The sequence below is a fragment of the Idiotropiscis lumnitzeri genome, chromosome 13, assembly GCF_059441095.1.
Source record: "Idiotropiscis lumnitzeri isolate Australia: NSW breed Sydney's pygmy pipehorse chromosome 13, RoL_Ilum_1.0, whole genome shotgun sequence".
NCBI classification, from domain to species: Eukaryota; Metazoa; Chordata; class Actinopteri; order Syngnathiformes; family Syngnathidae; genus Idiotropiscis; species Idiotropiscis lumnitzeri.
The window spans coordinates 7432524-7451446 of NC_142403.1; the positions used below are offsets into that span (position 1 = coordinate 7432524).

Below are 18923 nucleotides of genomic sequence, written 5' to 3' on the forward strand. Positions count from 1 at the left end.
TCATATTTATTATTATTGTCTCTATAAGTAATTGTCAGTGTACTTCTATTCATGTGTATGTTGGTTTATGCTTAAAAGTCATCCAAATGCATCTTCCTTAATCTCTGCAACCCGCAAAGTTCAAAGAAAGCTGTGTGGGAAGAGCATAGCAGACAAGCATGTGATCTCAATTTAATTTCTGCTCTGACGTCTACAGTCCACACAAGGCTAAACTGGTAGATGAAAATGTGAACTGCATTTATTTCAATAAAATGATGCATCATAAAAATTAATTATTGCAATCATGTGGCTATAGTTAAAAAGGTTCCAACTCAAGAAAAACGTTATGGACATTTTTGTGTAGTCTGAGTGGCCCAAAACAGGTTTACAAAAGTAATTTGTTACGAACAAAACCAAGTCCCGTCATTTAAAATTACAATGGAAATTTTAAGTTAACCTAAATTCTTAAGTAAGTGAAGTTCACGCGATAATGTGTTATAAATATATATATATATATATATATATATTATTTTTTTTTGGGGTGGGGGGGGGCTTTTTGAAGTTCTAGAAACTTATTTAATTTACACTATACATAGTGTATCACAGAAAATGTTAAACTGCTTGAAACAGTGCCTATAAATATACCCATCATCCATTATCCAAGCAGCTTTTCCTCACGAGGATCGCAGGTGTGCTGGAGCCTACCCCAGCTGTCTAAAGGCAGTAGACGAGGTACACCCTGAACTGGTTGCCAGCCAATCGCAGGGCACACAAAGACCAACAACCATCCACGCTCACAATCAAACCTAGGGACAATTTGGAGCGTTCAATTAACCTACCATGCATGTTTTTGGAAGAGCAGAGATGGGAAACTGGCAGCTCGCGGACCACATGTGGCTCACGCCCACATTTGAAGTGGCCTATGATAAATGTAAAAAAATAATAATTAAAAAATATATTATCATGATCATGATGCTTAAAATGAAGGAAATATATTTTTAAAGACTTCGGATGGTACTGGTGATCATGTTTGGCCACTTACAATAAGAATTTCATTATTCTGCTGCATTTTTATGAGGACTTAGCAATTCTGATGCGGACACACTTTATCAGTTGTCATTTTGTCTTTTGCTGTGCCTTTAATCATTTTAACCACTGCAGCATTCTCGCGTTCATCCAGCAGCGATGGTGTCATTTTGTTTATCAGCTGCATCAGAGATAAACCCAGCAGCTGCTCCCTCCCTACTCCCGCTACTCATTTGCTCATATCGCCCTTACTCGCTCGATCTGCCTCTCTTTCAGCCCATCTCTCATTCTGACAGGCGTGACATGGAAGCAGTAAGCCTCACTTCTCTGCACTGTCTGTGCTACCAGGTGGCTTTTCACTGCACCTCTGCTTCAGGAGATAGAGGCGTTTGCATTATGTTCCTCAACCCTCCCAGAACCACTCCAGATATTCTCATTAAGACGAACAACCATCCACACACACACATTAAGAGCGTGACACTCAGGTGATATTTGACATCTAATGTAACGAGAGAGCTACATTTGTGCTGCATGGCCGGTTTTTGTTTGTGTGTTGTGAGAGGGTCGAGGTGGATTCCCATTTTGTTATGTGGCGGTGCCAGTGTGCTGTTTTTTTTAAAGTGATATGCCAAAGGGATCAATCCACTTTGTCATTTCCTCAGCCATTACTGTCCTGCAAATAGCGACTCAGCCATGAAACACCAACATGTTGCTGCTACACTGGTGATGGAGGAAAGGCCGCTAAGGTCGTTTTGTAATTAAGACTCCTTCCGTCTGCCTTTATATTCGCTGCATAATCGGCTCTATCAGGGCTGAAATAATTGATTCTCCATTTATGCTAATTGTATGGATCTGGAGCATGGAGGGGCAAACACTCAGCGGAGTTTTCTTTCAGGCGTGACATTTAAAATAGGATGAAGAAAAGTGTTGCTTTCGGATAGGAGGATGTTTTTAATCAGGTGTCAGTCGCAGCCATGGGACAGGAACTTGTGGGACTTGCACAAACCTGACCAGTCAATCAACAGGAATGTAACCTTAAGAGCTAGGCACTTGACCCTTTTTTGCCGTCAGTCCCCAACTGTCCGATCTTGGTTACCGTTCCGGCCTCGACCCTCCAGCATCCGTGTTTATTTAAACATCATTAGCTGGCTAATTTCCGATACAAATCTGCTTACTTTATTATGGTCTTATTCTTGTGCGTCTTCATCTCATTCTTCTTCTTTGTTCTTTTCCACAAACATGCCCAATGCAAGTCATTTGCGCGCTGTTGGTGTTATAGCGTTTGTGGTGTTGCCCTCCTTCTTGTAATGGTTTGCCCCAGTCGCCAGTGGAGGCACCAGTTACGTGATGACAGAATAAGGAAATACAAGGCTCGCTTGAACGCACACTGCTGTCTCACGTCTCTTCATACACTCAAAGTTGGTAGTGACGCATTTGACGCATTCAGAGGCAATTTTTGTCGTTGGCCCATTTCGCAAGTAGGTTCATCACACGCACGAGGGCCGATTTGTCGGCCGGTCTAAAATCAATCACCGGCCTTTGTTAATCGAACCCTTTTTGAAAATTTGTCACCGACCTCCCTCATTTAATAGCAATTGATTAAACAATTATTAAAAATAGTTTTTAATGTGTATGTAAAATTCTATTTCAAACTAATATTTAATTTAATGAAATAATTTTGATTAATTAATTTCTAAATACAATTTTGTAATTATTAATGTAATTACAACTTGAACCACTTTGTTAATAAAATGAAAAAAATACTTTTTGTAAGCATCAAATTCAATTAACCAATTATTAAATTCGATAAATTCATGAGAAAAACAAGTCAATACATTTTAAATAAGCAATTCTCGTAAAATACAGCTAAATAAATGCGACAAATAATGGCCAAATTAAATAATGGTTAGAGCCAGATGTGGCTCGTGGGCCGGAGCTCATCCACCTGTGATTTAGACACAAATTGTACGACTAGACTGTTTCACATCAAACATGAGTTAATAGTTATACTTCATCCAATCAGTGGCATCGGATTGTAAGTTTGGGGCTCTTTCACTTTCCGTCAGTCAATTTTAAGATTCCATTGGGTCTGAAGTGACATGTGAAGAATCATCTGGAAAAGTAACTCGTCTGTCTCCACATGAGCACTATTGACCAGGGTGTCTTCCGCCCGTCGCCCCTTTTGCTTGGGTAAACTATGGCTCCACATGACCTTGAACAGGATAAGTGCTATAGAAAAATGGATGGATGGATGTTGCTTGGTTGAGTTAATGGGGAACACCTAGTAAAAAAAAAAATACTCAATCATACTCTCTATGCTGCATCCTTGGGGCGACTGTCCAAACACGGGAGAGAAAGGATGGGGAGAGACAGCAGCAACACATGTCGAGGCAGACACACACACATAAAATTAGCTAATTAGCTAAAACATTACCGCCAGGGATCCAACTCGGGAATTTTTCTAAATAAACCCGTTTAGCTTAATGCTAACAAAATGCTATAGATGAGCTAACAAATTCCATTTCTGTGGCAGTGTGATAACACTTCAAGAAACAGATATATGAACAGGCATGAGATTATAATCCCCACTGTCATATATTCTTAACCATCTTCAAAGAACAACTAATACAATTGCAGTTTACTGAGTCACTTTCAATAGTTGTGAAATTCTTTTGTTTGTTAACATGTCTGCATGATTGTATTATACTCCTCCTCAGTGGCCAAGTATTACATACCAAATGAAATTAATTGACCATACTGCATTAAATGATTAATTCTTTACTTCTAAGTATATTTACACACATTTACTTCACATCTCTCTGTATTTGATATTAAATACATGTTGGAAGAATTCAACAACAAAACTTCTAAACATATTTTATCCATAATCCTATTTTCCATCCCTGCACTAACTTGTGTGGTTGGTCACAGGCTGCCACAGACAATTCAATTAGGCTAGTTTTTAAAATGTAGGAGGAAACTGGAGTTACAAATGAAGAATCCAAGCAAGCACAGTGATGACAAAGATGCAAAATCCTCACAAACAAATATCAGCATTGACCTCGAGGTGACTGTGCCATTTTATTCAAACATCCTCAGCAGACTGCGAAATGACACCCATTGCAGCAATTTCATTCAGAAGCAGTGCTGCAACAATATTTGACACTCGCTTCGTAATGGTAACTTTCCATTCTTTAATGTCTATCATTTGCCAGGCCAAAGTTGAGTAGGTTTCGGGGATTCTAGAAGGTTGCCAGTGGCAGAAAAAAGTAACAGTCCCCAATGGGAGTTAAATATTTATGTAAAATAGGTAAAGTAGGAAGGTAGGTAGGTAGGTAGGAGGTAGGGAGTAAGGGAGTGAAATTGGCTCGTTGGTTGGTTGGTTGATTGGATTGGGTGGGCTGGTTCGTTTGTTGTTTGATTAGTTGGTTGGTTCGTTGTTTGGTTGTTGGTCAGTTAGTTAATTGGCTAGTTGGTTACTTTGTTCTTGATTAACTGGTTGGTACGTTCGTTCATTCCAGGCCATGACGATTGACGACCCACCACTCACTTTACGGGGGATATTATTTTTCTGCATTTATGGGCCTCTGATACAGTAGGTACTTGAACCAAAACAGCATATCAACAACTTATTAGAGTGGAGGATGCAGTCATCTCCACATACTCCACCAGGTGTACAGTCAGTTGAAGAACATTGTGGTTATGCAGGATTACGTTTTTTAACTTGACAAGTGATTTAAATAACATCAAACAAAGCGAAGATCTCCTTCACTCCTGAAACCCGATAACACAACAACATTTTGTCAACGAGAATTGTCTCTTTGGAATAGTGGTGAGGAATGCAGAGGTTGTTTATTATAATGTATACCCGGTAAATAAAGTTTCACTGATTGATTGATTGATTGATTGATTGGTTGATTGGTTGGCCACATAACCATGCATTCATCTTGTATTCATCTTATTTAAAAGCAGTGAGTAAAGGAGTAGTGAATGTCAAATAACAGTGTAAAATTGGTTGGCTTATCAGCCCATTTGATCAGTGCAGTGTTTTACTTCTAGCCAAACCACCCAAGTAAATTTAAGTGTCCAGTTAACAAAATACGTAGGCCAAGTACCATTGTCCTCTCAACAGCGTTTTCTCCTGAGAAAGTCAATGACATGGTCGAAGGCGTAGGTAGCAATGGCTGTTTTATTCCCTCTGCCACTCACACTGCGTTCACAGCATCAATCATGGCCCACAAGCATCACATCTCAGCGGCTCTTCAGACACGCTGAGCCAAAAGGCGGTGACGTAAATCTAAATAGTGGCTTTGATTCTGCTCTGCATCCAAGAAAAAAAAAAAACAATTGACCGTAATAACTTAAGACATGATTTGATTTTAGAGATGATAGCCAATAAAAGGTACTTAAAAGTGGGAGTGAAAACAATTAAGGAATGTCCTCCTCGCCATACAGCTTGGCGGAAGTCGGTGTAAGATAAAGTGATGGTTGAATTCAAATGTTCTATAAAATTTCCGGGTTTAATCTCACCCATGATTGTCTATAACTTCAGCAGCATTAAACAGTTTATACATGAATAAAAGTCTTGAGGCGGTATTTTTAAATGCATTTGCCTGTGTAGTTAGGGTAGTACTCCAGTAAGGAGGATACATGTCACTCCTTTAAGAGGAAATTGCCGGTCTGAGAGAGCTTTCCAAGCGAGCAAGCTGCTAAGAAGTTGATGGGCCCAATTTAATGCTCCATTATGCAAATTGATCATCTCAATTGACCGGCATGTTGGTAATAGGATGAGCTGACCGGGTGCTTGAGGTTTTTGGATATTTACAAAAGCAAAGTCCCATGCAGCTGTTAAATAAGCAAAGTGAGACAAACTACAAGAAGGAGTGAATCAAGCTGGCACCAGTGAGCCGTGAGAGAGTTAAGTGACAGCATGTTAATGACATTCTTGGTGACCTCTTTACCGAATGCTCACATTTAAAAGTCACACGTCTTTTCTCTCAGACACACTGGGAGGTAGGAATTAAAAGCAGCATTTACATAATGACTTTTTGCAACAGGGATTTTTAGCCAACTAAAAAAAAAAAGGATGCTTATTGGTCGTCATTTCGATCTAGTGTGCGCACATTCGACAAATAATGTGCGACAGTGGGAAAAAAAAAATCAAGTTACAGCAGATGTCCTTCATTGCATGTGAGATATTCAGTGTCACTTTGTGAATCGAGCTTCTGAATGAGTGAAACTCATTGCAGGAAAGTCAAAGAATGGGCAAATGAATTCCGTCTAACTAATTGCATTGATTGGTCATTCCTGGCACTACCTAATCCAGGATTATGATGATGCATTAACAGCTGTGACCGGCTGTTTACAAGGCATTTATTAGCCGCCGTCAACATAACGAGACAAATTCCACCTTTCGCATTAATCACCCTATTGCCAGGACTGAGTGTGTCACTGCCGGGAGCAGACCCTGGTGACAAATAGAGTGGGCTGCAAGGAGGCTGCTTTCCATTTACCTGCATTAGCCACTGCTAGATTGGAATCCAAAACAGCTTCACTGCAAAAGTTTGCAGTGAGGAGGGGAGCGGAGATAAATCAAGTTAAAGGAATTCATTTAAGGTAAGCAAAGAAGAACAATCGGATGTCATGAAAAGCAGACTGTGTAAAAACACATTAAATTGAATCCCGGGTTGCGAAATTGCTTTCTGTACGTTGTTTGTTGTGAGTCCGCCTCCTCCTTGATGTCACGCCGCTTGTCAATACCCAACTAATGGCTTTGAGAATACACAACATTAGAACACACTTTGTTGTTTGATACTGATCGCATACCAACAGAATGGATAGTTGATACTTTTAGTCCACAGTTCTGCAGTATTGCTCATCAACCCTGTCCGTGTAAGAACAAATTAACATTTGACAGTTTCATAATAACCCCCCCCTGCAAAATCTCACTGTTATGCTGGTGATACAGTTAATTGCTGCTCATCATATCAACCCAAATTACAACTAAAATGAGACAGTGTTTTTTTTAAGCTTTTCATGTTTATATTTTTGACTCCCAATGTTGTGATGTTCTGTTTTGTATGCTAATTTGTATTTTACCCCCATAGCTACTTGTTATTGGCCAAGTCACTCTAGCATTAGAGATTTGTACTTTTTTTCCTGGTCAAAGAAAATATGTTTCTTTATTACAGGCAGTGATGCAAGCAATAAGAGATTCAGTATGTATTCTGGCTGCTGCTGTTAAATGAAACATGTGTTTGTTTTAATAAATCAAAGCTTAAATGATGAGTTTTTTCTCGGCTTTGTCATTTGCCCATGAAAGGTGGTACAATTAAACAAAAGTCTACATGGCACATTTGACAAAAGCAACTGACACTGGAGAGCATTACAATGGCCATTTGCCTTTTCTTCCACAGATTAGTTTGTCAACAGTGATCCGTTTTTTGTATTTTTCTCTGATTTATTTTATAGAAACATCACTTCTACTGTCAGAATCAGAAATCAGAAATCCATTTATTGTCATTGTACTCAAGTGTGCCACGAGATTAGAGAGCTCCCCTCTCCAGTGCAATACAACAATAATTCAGATAGATATATAAATGAGATAAATAAGAGAATAGTTAGTGCAAATGAAAATAATACTGGATAGGATATATAAAAACACATCACGTTGCTGTTCTGCAAGGTAAGGGTGGTCGTGTGTGTGTGTGAGAGTTTAGAATGGAGATGGCTCTTGGACTTGGGCTGAACATATTTCATTGTCAGCCAAATATTCCCGGCGGAGCCATATTATTTGGGGATAAGTCAAATAACATCAGAGAATATTCATATTTTAGCGTTTACCACTTCGACTGCTAATAAATTCCAATGTATAGAAACAATGAAAGACTAAGCTTATGATAACTTCGTACTTCTTGCGTGTATTACTCTTCACTTTTCTGCTTTGGCTTTGTAGACTGCATTTTCTTTGCACAAAGCACATTCTCCCTTTGGTTTCCCAAATGAATGTGGTTTTGCGATAAGGACTGGATGAGAGGAGCAGAGATATGGCACAATGCAGCTGCACATCTGCCAGAGCCAGCTGTTTCACTGTGCATTTGTCTGCATTATAGAACGCTGATGGGGTTGACTAACATATTGCAGTTTACCGATCACAACCACGAAATGTCAGAGTGTCCTCTAAAAATGTGCATGATAGTTTAAAGTTGTATTTAAAGCCTGCTCTCCCCTGCTGTGAAGTCTTACAAGACAAATGAGGCCACACACAATCATTTACTGCATGTTCGCACTTTTGGATGCAATCTAAGTTGAATGTGCAGCTGCATCATTGCGCGTCCATCTTGGGTTGTTGTCATAGAAATGTAGTTTGCCACAAGTGGTCTTGAAAATATCCTACATCCATAACAGAGTTGGCCCCTTTGCACAGAACTTTACTACTGTATTAAAAAATAGTGTCAGCTGTGTTTCAAAGCCTGAAAATATTCGAAAAAGATTCATCTGACTCCAGACTGGCTACAAGGCATTAATTTAAGAAGGATCCGATTTTCAGCTATTTCCATCAACCATTTGCAGTAACTTCTCATCAATTATTTATAGCAAGTTGATTTTATGTCATATGTGTCTTGATTTTTCTCTACAGAATGCTGAAAGCTATTAGGAGGTATGTCCTCGGTTGGAAGCCCAGAAGAGGTCAAATGCAGGAAGTAACCCAAAGGATGCCTTTTTTTCACTAATTATCTACGCTTCAGCAGATTGATGTTTGTGTGAGCTGTGACACCAATTTGTTCTGTGCGCGATAGTATGAAAGAATGAAGGTTCAAGAGTCAGTTCCTATAACGGAGCCAGGCTGTCATAAAATGTGCCTCCATCGCCTCAGATAGCATCTTTGCAAGAACCCACCACCCCTCCCCCAATGTCCTAATAAACCTTGTACAGGCCTCATAAATCTAGTGCAACCCCCCCCCCCCCCCTAACAGATACAACATGATTAAAACAATGTTTGATTAAAAAGTCCTGTTCAATTCATCTTGAGTGCACTCAATTAAAAAGAACTACCTCATCCAAGACAGATAGGACGTGTCTGGGCAATGTCATTTCAGTCGAGAAAAAAAAAAAACAGAAGAGGAAAAGGTGATAGACGAATCAGCGAAAAGGCTCCAAAAAATGTTCTACCAGTGAGCAGCTGTGACACTGAAAACAGGAATTTGTTTCTGGGAAACTGGGGCAGTTTGGTGTGAATTGAATTGAGTTGAGTTTTTTTGTGCGCTCTACAAATTTAAATGCAGATGCAGATGAACACAATTATGTACATGCACCAACAACTAATTGTTGGCATACGCTAAACAACTTATACAAAGAGGGTCGAGAGAGTGGTGTCATCGGGATCTAGGAGCTCCTACTGTCGTATAAATTAAAAATAAAAAAATGAAAATCAAATATAATCTACTTCCCCTTTTGAACAACACTTGGATTCTGGTTTAAATGCATGGTAACTACTCCACTTTTACTGCTTCTGGAATCTAAACTGTTGTGGTGGGCATGGATTGCGTAAGTGAGATTAGCAACAAGGTAATATTCATGTGAGGGTAAAAAAAAAAAAGTGCATTTCATATTTGTCTCATTGACATGAATTGTGCATTTTATTTGAGAAAATGATCAATTCAATGAATAAATTGTAACAATTTTTTGTCTTTAGAGCTCAAGTTCATTTGGTTGGTGCTTTCACATCACTCTGAACTTGGTTTTTACTGATAAGTATGAATTGCAAAGGTGAACAATTTCTCTCCTCATTTATCATAATTGTGTTATGACCTCCTGCATCTGAATGTCAGTTATGGTGCAATAGCCATAAATGCTCTTTTGTCAAGGCCAATATGATTTTATAGTTCAATTGTGTCTGCTACATTTGCAAAGGACCGCAGACACACATAAAATAAAAGACCCTGGACCCTTTGAACCGGACCTTTTCAACTTATCAATTTGTTTGCTGTTCAGCAGTTTTGTGTCGCCCTTGAATGGTATTTCTATGCAAGATGGCCCTTTGCGCAGGAAAAGAAATCCCAGAATGTGGTCATTTTGTTTGCTTGAAACTTGAAACCCATAGTTGTTGTCTTAGAAGAGTGAATGCTTAATCAATCCATTGAAAAATCGACTTTGATTTGTTAAAAAACAAATTGAGCACATATTTTGTCATAATTAAAATGGCATTTTTGTCATAAATCTGGTTAGGAAGTGTGAGGTCCTGTCTTGATGAGTGAAAGTGGCGTCTTGGAATGTGAGATTCCTGGTAAATAAGTGAGCAGGTGCATCAGGTACTTTTGTAAATCATTGCCTCAATCTGTCAACGGCAACAATCCAACAAATAGCCATATAGCATATGCCCTCTCCCTGCAACTATTCAATTAATATTGCAGAAGACACGAATAAATGCTACACCAGAACTGTAGGTCTTTCTATTTTTCATTGTTCATTTTTGAGTTTGAAGCAAGTTAAGGCTCTTCACTTGATTTAATGAGTCCCACACCCAAGACACACATACTGCAGTCATTTCAAATGCAATCGTCTTTACCGTGTTATCTTTTGCCTTTTGTGTGGTGTTTCATGCTCACTGTCCACACCCAGACTGTAAATGACTGTTGCTTGTTATATGCTCCGGGAACATAATTCATGTTTTCAGAGCAGCCAGTAGGAAGCCCATTTTTTAAATTGAAATTTGATTTTTAAAAAAAAATAATATTGAGGTACTTTTGTTCGCTGACTAATATAACAACATTTTTGGGCAGAATAGAAATAATGTTTCAATCAACCTCAGAATGTGTGAGAGTGTTTGCTAAATACCAACAGAAGGAAACGTTTACCTTCCTAAACATACCAGGAAGTCTCTCCTTTACTCTTTTAACCACACGAGGGCAGTATTAGTCCAATTTTAATCCAAATGTATTGTGGCAAAAAGAAAATAATTGCATTTTTTGTTCCCATTAGTTCATCTAAAAAATTGGTTAACCATAAGTTGTGTTTGTCTCACACTTTCTCATATTGAATGTGTTGTTAATTCTGTCCCAATGAGCACTTTCTCCCCATGATATGATGCAAATGAGTGTTTTCATTATTTTAACCTTTTAAATTGAATTACATTCAAGATTGTGATGGTTTAGACTCTGAACTATCTAGCGTTTCAAATTTAGAGCATTAAAAATGAGACGTGTGCATGTGCAAAGCGACTTTTAGCATACCTTCTAAATTTATATATTTTTTTTCAATTTGATTTATGATTATTTAGGGTTGCACTGAATATTGAAGTGTCCATTAATTTTGTATGGTTTGTTTTATTGCTTTGTAATGACACTATCGGTATCTATAGATATATAGGGTCATCCAGGGAATTTGACATATTTTGTTCTATGAATATACAGTACACCAGATTTAGTGCATTTTATTATTTCATTGACAAAAAAAAACAACCTTTTTTTATATTTGGAAAAAAAATTACCCAGATTTCAACAACATATTCAAACTGATATAGATGTAACAGAATATACAAAGTTTTACAAATATTCAATATGCACACTGCCTGTAACACGACACACATTTTCTGAAATTGTCATCATCCGAGGTTTTTTTTTTTGGGGGGGGGGCATATCTAAATCTTCTACCTGTGGAGTGGATTTTTATTGAGTTTCCTTATAAATGCTTTGCACACTCTTGTTTGACTGCATTGGGGAATATTCTAACACACAAAATGAGTCACTAGTGAATGTCATTCTTTACCCAGGGGAAAAAAACATTCAAATTGTACTTTAATTTATCATTAAACTTTAATTTAATTTTTAGACCATTTCTGTTGTTGTTAGACTTCCAAATAGCACAGATATCTCTGCTTCACACTCGACATTGTTTTAAGGCCAGAGGCCTGGAATCACTAATATTGTGAAACTCTCAAACATCATCACATTTGGATTTTTCCAAAAATGTTTTGTTGATTTAGTAAATTACATACCAATTGTCACACATTTATAAAGAAACTGTATTACTATCACATCACAGTTGAACAATCAAACTTCTCTCATTCTCCTCATCTTTCAAGTTTCCAAATGTCATCTTTTCAGACTTCAACTTGTCAAATGACTTTATTTAGCTCATTCTGAAGGCGGACAATGTTAGTTCACTTCCTCAAATTTTTTGTCCAATTAGTTTGATATGTCTTCATGAGATGCCTGTGACAGAAGGACAGAAGCAAACTTTAAACATCCTATTTCTTGTCTTGAAATTTGCTCTGTCTCGTGCACGTGAGCTATCCCCAACCCACTCTTGGCCAGCTGCTTGCTTCTACTGCAGAAACTAACGCTATTCTGTTCATCCATCAAAACTCTGTTTGGCTTTTGGTGTAGTGCTTCACGCTGACACACTTGCCAAAGACAACACTGGCTAATTTAACTATATCCCAAACAGTAATAATAAACAATCCATAATGTCATACATTGCAAAACTCTCCCAGCACCCCACCAAGCAAAAATGTCCTAAAAATATATATAATGTGCCGGTATACTGAAAAAAATCTCAATTTACGCCACTCTGTGACGTGGCACCATGATTGTGAGTCACCATACTAACAGGTTAGTTTTAAGAGATGTACCAAGTCTCGAAATATTCTTTTTTTCTTTTACAGAGCAGTTACGCGAATCAATGACTTCAATTGAGGAGCATCTTTCGAACTTTGCGAAGCTTTTTCTTCTTTTTGGAGGTTAATCCAGAGAACTACAGCAAGGGTTTTCTGAATAAATAATAAAATAAGTCATTGTAAACAATGAATTATTGTTTTTCTTTTTGCTACAATCAACAGCTGTTATTTTTTAAATAAACAATATGTATTAGCAAATTGTATTTTCTTGTCTAGAAGCAAAGCTAAATTGATTGAAAAAAACCTCTGCTCTAAGCAATTTTATAAAATAAAATGCATTACCAAATTTTCCTTATTTGCTCTACATTTAGCTAGAAAAAAACTTAACTATTTTGAATTCAACTATAAACTTTGAACTTTATTCAGCTAAACTATTCTTAAGTGAAACAATGCCAAATCACTCCACAACACAATAAAATATCAATTAAACTATGTCAAACAAAAAAGGGGGAAAACAACTTCCAGATCACTTTGGTATAGTTAAGATAGGCAATCAGAAAAATTAAGTGCCTCTGCTTTGTGGAGCTGAACCGGTTTGTTCTGCTGGAGCAGATTTTTTCAGGAGGAACTGACATCGTTCCAATTCCAGCATCAAGCAGCAACAAGTGCTTTTGAGACAATGGCATATCATATCATATTTTTACTTCTTTTTCTCCTCCTACATCCTGCCTTAAAGTTCAAATGAGTCCGGATATAACACGCCCTCCATTGTGCTCTAATAACAGTCGCCAATCTGTCTCCTTTCAAAGCGACTTTAATTGACAATCATGTGCGGGCACTTTGAAGCAGCTCTGTTTCATTTGCGACAGACAGACACATCATTCCTTTTTGACGGTTGTCTCCCGTTTGATTCTCAGTTTTGCTGGTCAACATGTATTAATGAGGCACAAAGTCCACATTTTGACGCGCAAACTGCGACGTGAAGCCGCTTATTTTGTATACTGTAGTAAATAGGATGGCCGAGTGGTCTAAGGTGCCGCGTTCAGGACCCGGTCTCCCCAGGAGGCCTGGGTTCGAATCTCGAATTTCCCCATTGTGGGACTAATAAAGGGAATATTATTATTATTATTATTTGGCCCTCCAGATAAAAAAATGCATCTCAATTTGTCTGCTTCTCAGAGTTACAAAATTAGTCATGAAATACTATTATTAACAGCGGTGCTTTGAGGGTCACTTGAGAAAAAAAAATGGGATACAAAATTGCAAAACTCCTACCAAAAATGTCCTGCCATAAAAATTTTAAATGTCAACAGTAAGAAAAGCCGTGTTCATTTAGTGAATTGAGCAGCGGTATTGAACCACACCTTCTCCACCTGCTCCTTCCCCATGTCATAAAGTTTGTGTAAAATCAAAGGGCCACTCTTGGATAAACGCAACAAATATTCCTTATTTTCAGGGTAGCAGGTTGATGTGGACAAACACAACACTAATTGCTGACAGAAGCGACACAGGACTAACCAAAAGAGGCAGTCTCGCTCGGCTTCGTTGAGAGGAAGGACACTTTCCCAGCCGGCTAGGATAGGGCCAGCCACCTCAATTGGGTTGGGGTGCAAATGCATCATGTACATGATGGTGATGGCTAGTTCATAGACATAACAGCCAAGGTTCATATCCCCAAAATCAATGACACCAGAAACCCTGTTGCCTCTGCTCTCATCAGCTTGCACAAGCACATTGAGGTCGTTTAAGTCTCCGTGAATGAGGCCTGAGAAAATGTAGACAAAAAACAGCATATAAGCATTTAATATCCACAAAACATCACATCAGGGATAAAAGTCTATTTACAAAAAAAAATAATAAAATAAAGTCCGGAGAACAACTGTTGTAAGATAGATAGCTTAATGTGTAAAATGGAAACTTCAACATCATTTCACAGGCTGAAGTTTTCAACAATCTCTGCTATCAATTACACCTTAATTAGTGCTTAGAAAATAATAGTATCATGCTTACACTTGCGGAAGCTGGCGTGTTTGGAGGCGACAGTGGTTTTGTACTGATGGATGATGGAGCTTACAACCTCCTGAAGAGGGTCTCCATCCAGAACATGCATGTATTTCTCCAGGATGGGAATATTTGACAAACTCCATTTTAAATTGCCCCTCTGCAATTTGCTAATTCGAGGATGTTCCATCTGGGAATCAAATAGAAAACATGAGTTAATATACTATAAAATAATGAGCATTCAAGTCAGCTTTGGCTAGGCCACTGCATCGAGATTGTATGTTCACTCAAAGAAAAGAGAAAATGTAGAATGGCACTCAAACAGGAAATACAAGTTTTATGGGGAAAGAGAATACAGGAAATGATATCTGATTGTGCAAGGGAAGCAATTATCTTCTCTTTCTTTTTTTTAAATCTTTCCTGGTAGGCCACTTAGTCACGCCTAACATACATACAAACATACATACATACATATATATATATATACATATACATATACACATATACATATACATATATATATACTATTGGACACTTCTAAACTGTTGAAGTATCTGTCCATCCCATCCCAACCAGTCAGATTAACAATAATAATAATAAAAACAATAATAACAACAATAAATGGGAGGCAAGCTGGGGGAAAAAATTTGATTTCTTTGCTCTTAGTGTAATGCAATATACTTGCACTTGCACCTCTTTGAGGATGTTGTCCACTCTGGCTGCATAATGGCCTACTTCATAAAGAAGATGTGGTGAGAGAGGAGCCTTGGAAATTGGGATTCCAGGTAAATAAGTCAACAGGCGCACCAGGTACTTCTGTAAGCCAAAGCCACAATCTGTCAAAGGTAACAATCCAAGAATTAGTCTCTACAATTACTAACATTGCTGAAGAAAACACTGTCTCATACATTTTTTTTTTGCATTATCTGAACATGCATGCACAATACTGACACCCTCCCTCGGTCTTAGGCAGTGGTGAGCTGTCAAGGCCTCAAGGCCTTCTCTGCTGGACTAACATAATCAAGAAATCATGATCATGTTTATGATAAATGTTTATTTCATTTTATACACACACACACGCCCACCCCCATACACATACATACACACACATTTTTTCCCCGCAAATTTCATCGTGCGCTGTCATAATGAGAGTCCGTGCTGGGTGAGTGAACGTGCTCTTTGAGATCAGATCACGAGTTGGTGACAGTAAGGCCTTCTCGCAGGCCTTTCATTTAAAGTGCAAATGTGTCTTGTGTTGCGATACTCACTTGTGAGAGGGCAACACTATGCGGAATCAACAAATCCACACCAGACAGTCTTAGGAATGTATTCTTGCTTTTTTAGCCCACAATGGACGAAGGAGGGAAAAGTGTGGTTTTGATTGCAAATATACTTGCAAGGCCATTTAATCATTCAAGAGAAGCTTGCTCTCGTCAGCCGACATCCAACACTCAGTCATGCCGTGGTGTCATAAACGAACAGTATTATGACGGGTATTTATTCAATTCGGACTCAGTAGATCTTTACAGAAGCCCTTGGTGTGAAATGCACGGCTCGCCACCGGTCATAGGTGAACGTTCTCCTACCAATGTCTTTCAGGATCATGGCCTGTCCTGTGGTTGTTTTCAGGGTTGTTTGGGTCGGAAGTCCATTCTCATGCAAGAAGTTCATTGCATAAGTCTGTAGTTCAAACAGGACGGGATCCTTACTGTCCTCTGAGTTCATAATCTTCAGCACGTACTCACCACCTTCGACCGTCTCAATATAAAAGTTCTGGTCCTCAAAGCTGGGCAGATTGTGGACTGCAGAAGGAGTCAGCTCGTAGTGTTTCTTCACAAGCTCTGCTGCCTGGGATGGGCTGAGGGTGGGTGTAGCGTTCTTTGCCGACATTTTGCTGCAAAACAACACCAAAGCTAATGATGATGCACATTTGTCATTTGTTTTTCACTAAAAAACGTGTTTTATCACTCATGTTTTCTACAGTCTATGTAATATATTAAATGATTGTGCGTGACATATTGAGTCACTCTTACAGCCAGAAAAGTGACTCAAAGTACACGCTGGAGTCAAGGAAGTACATGTAGCAGTGCTGTGCACCATTGGCGCAATGCGTAGAAGAAGCTCATAGTCAAACGCAACCACTAAAGGAAACCTCAGCTGATTTAGGACCTACAGACGTCACCGCCCATCTTGAACCGAGAGTCCCTGGCAATCTCTTGCATTCAGTTTACTGAGGTAAAGGTGGTTGGCTCCAATTAACTCATATTAACGTAACAGACTGGTTTGTTAGAAACATCAGACCTGCAGTTATGACACTTACATCATTTTATAATTGATGCTTTCATAATATATTAAATATAAAGGAAACACCAAATGTTTTTTTTTATTTTATAAAAGAGTCAAAAAAAGAATCTTGCAAAAAACAACAACAATTAACTTGATCTTACATTAAGTATTCTTTTTTGCCTTTCATGATCACGTCAAAGAATGTGGAATTGATAGATTATCAATAGTCTACACTTTCATTAGAAGACAGTCATTGACTGACTTTCATTTAAAAAGCTTCACAAAAAATATGAATTATAGGAAGTTGAGCATTCACCATACCAAGTCTGACTCAAAATTATTGACAGAATTCCATAGTTGTGAATCCCAGAATGCCTGAAACTGCCTGGAGTTGCTTGTATCCAATTTGCTGGTGCCGCAGGCATTCGTGTACTCATTCATTCACTCACTCTCATCTGGTTGGTACTTCATTTTTAACTTTCAGCTGAGACGATGCTCATGCTTGCACGGTATAGTACCCTCTTATCAATTCAGTACCATTTGTCTGTGAGTAGCTTATAGTGCGTACTACAGTATCCACCTTAGAATTAATTTTGACTGTTGTGTCAGCAGTCAGATGGTTAAACCCCACTGAAGCTGTTCAACTTGTTTAACACATGATGTGGTACGCTTTGGATCAGGACCTATCCATTTCCAGGGCCATACATTTCTCTTCACATACTTCACTCACATTAAAAAGACCGAGTTCTTCTTTCCAAAGAGTGTGATTCAAGAACACTAAACACACAAGCAACTCACCTTTATTCAGACTCAATTATGCCAAATTGATTTTTCTGTATTTAAAAAGATGAAGATAAAGTATATTTAAATGCTGGAAAATTATCAACTCACCTCAGAATGTGTGAAGGTGTTCCGAGGTGGCGTTTGTCTGTCTGTTTTACTAAGTGAGTATAATTCCTGTAGAGGTTATTTTAGATTCCTTTAGTTTCTTCTTATTTTCGTTGTTCAACCTCTTCATTTGATGGCGAATAAAAACAACTTTTTACGCGTGAACAAACACTGATGGTCGAAGCACGGTAAAAAGACCGTGTTGCTCCTTCGCCATCACCTTTATTTCTTCTTCAACCAAAATACACTTTCTTCTTCGTGCATTACAGTAAATAAAGAATTGCGCCCTCTAACGTTGACACATTTCACTCCACAAATCAAAATAATTACAAAAGACAAAGAAATGTATAATTTCTTCTCACAAACATACAAATGGCAAAAACACAAATATTTTCAATCATTATCCATAAAAATATAAACATTTGTGAAATGGCGCTAACATTCCGGCCCCTAATTGTTCTGTTTGGGCATAACAATTACAAAAATTACAAAAGCGACATTCTGTTCTATTATAGAAACCATATTTAAATGTAAACGCAACACGTTTGTACTTTGAAACTAATCACATCACTGCTCCATTTCAAGCAAAAGGCAAAACTTGTCAACTGGCCTTTCCAAAACACTACTTTTAGTCTTAACCAAAACTCTTCTCACGTGACCATTCGAATCACGGATTGCATTTTCAACCTTTCCCATTACCCATGAACCCCTAGGTGCAGTGTCATCTACAATAAAAACAACTTTTTACGCGTGAACAAACACTGATGGTCGAAGCACGGTAAAAAGACCGTGTTGCTCCTTCGCCATCATCTTTATTTCTTCTTCAACCAAAAAACACTTTCATCTTCGTGCATTACAGTAAATAAAGAATTGCGCCCTCTAACGTTGACACATTTCACTCCACAAATCAAAATAATTACAAAAGACAAAGAAATGTATAATTTCTTCTCACAAACATACAAATAGCAAAAAACTAATATTTGCAATCATTATCCATAAAAATATAAACATTTGTGAAATGGCGCTAACATTTCCCCTGTGTGGCCCTGTAATTAAATTGTGTAGAACTCTGTACTGCACATGTGCAGTGTATAAATTGATAACATGAAGCGACCCGCGACCCTAG

The 18923-nt window shown here is 38.2% G+C and overlaps 1 protein-coding gene across 1 annotated transcript; it reads right to left on the minus strand.

The window, feature by feature from the left end:
• Positions 1 to 13757: 13757 nt before the first annotated feature.
• On the minus strand, positions 13758 to 18029 carry LOC148324183 (hydroxylysine kinase-like). The gene is made up of 5 exons (XM_088313446.1): positions 17801 to 18029; positions 16210 to 16517; positions 15317 to 15459; positions 14633 to 14813; positions 13758 to 14387 (listed from the first exon to the last, which is right to left on the minus strand). The coding sequence occupies exons 2-5, from the start codon at positions 16511 to 16513 to the stop codon at positions 13951 to 13953; spliced, it is 1065 nt and encodes a 354-aa protein (XP_088169572.1). The 5' UTR covers positions 16514 to 16517; positions 17801 to 18029; the 3' UTR covers positions 13758 to 13950.
• Positions 18030 to 18923: the final 894 nt, after the last annotated feature.

Coding starts and splice junctions, on each gene's coding strand:
- LOC148324183 (XM_088313446.1), bottom strand. CDS start 16,513: ATGTCGGCAAAGAACGCTACACCCACCCTCAGCCCATCCCAGGCAGCA. Junction 15,460..16,209: donor CATGATCCTGAAAGACATTG/GTAGGAGAACGT, acceptor TACCTTTGACAG/ATTGTGGCTTTGGCTTACAG. Junction 14,814..15,316: donor TGGACAACATCCTCAAAGAG/GTGCAAGTGCAA, acceptor TTTGATTCCCAG/ATGGAACATCCTCGAATTAG.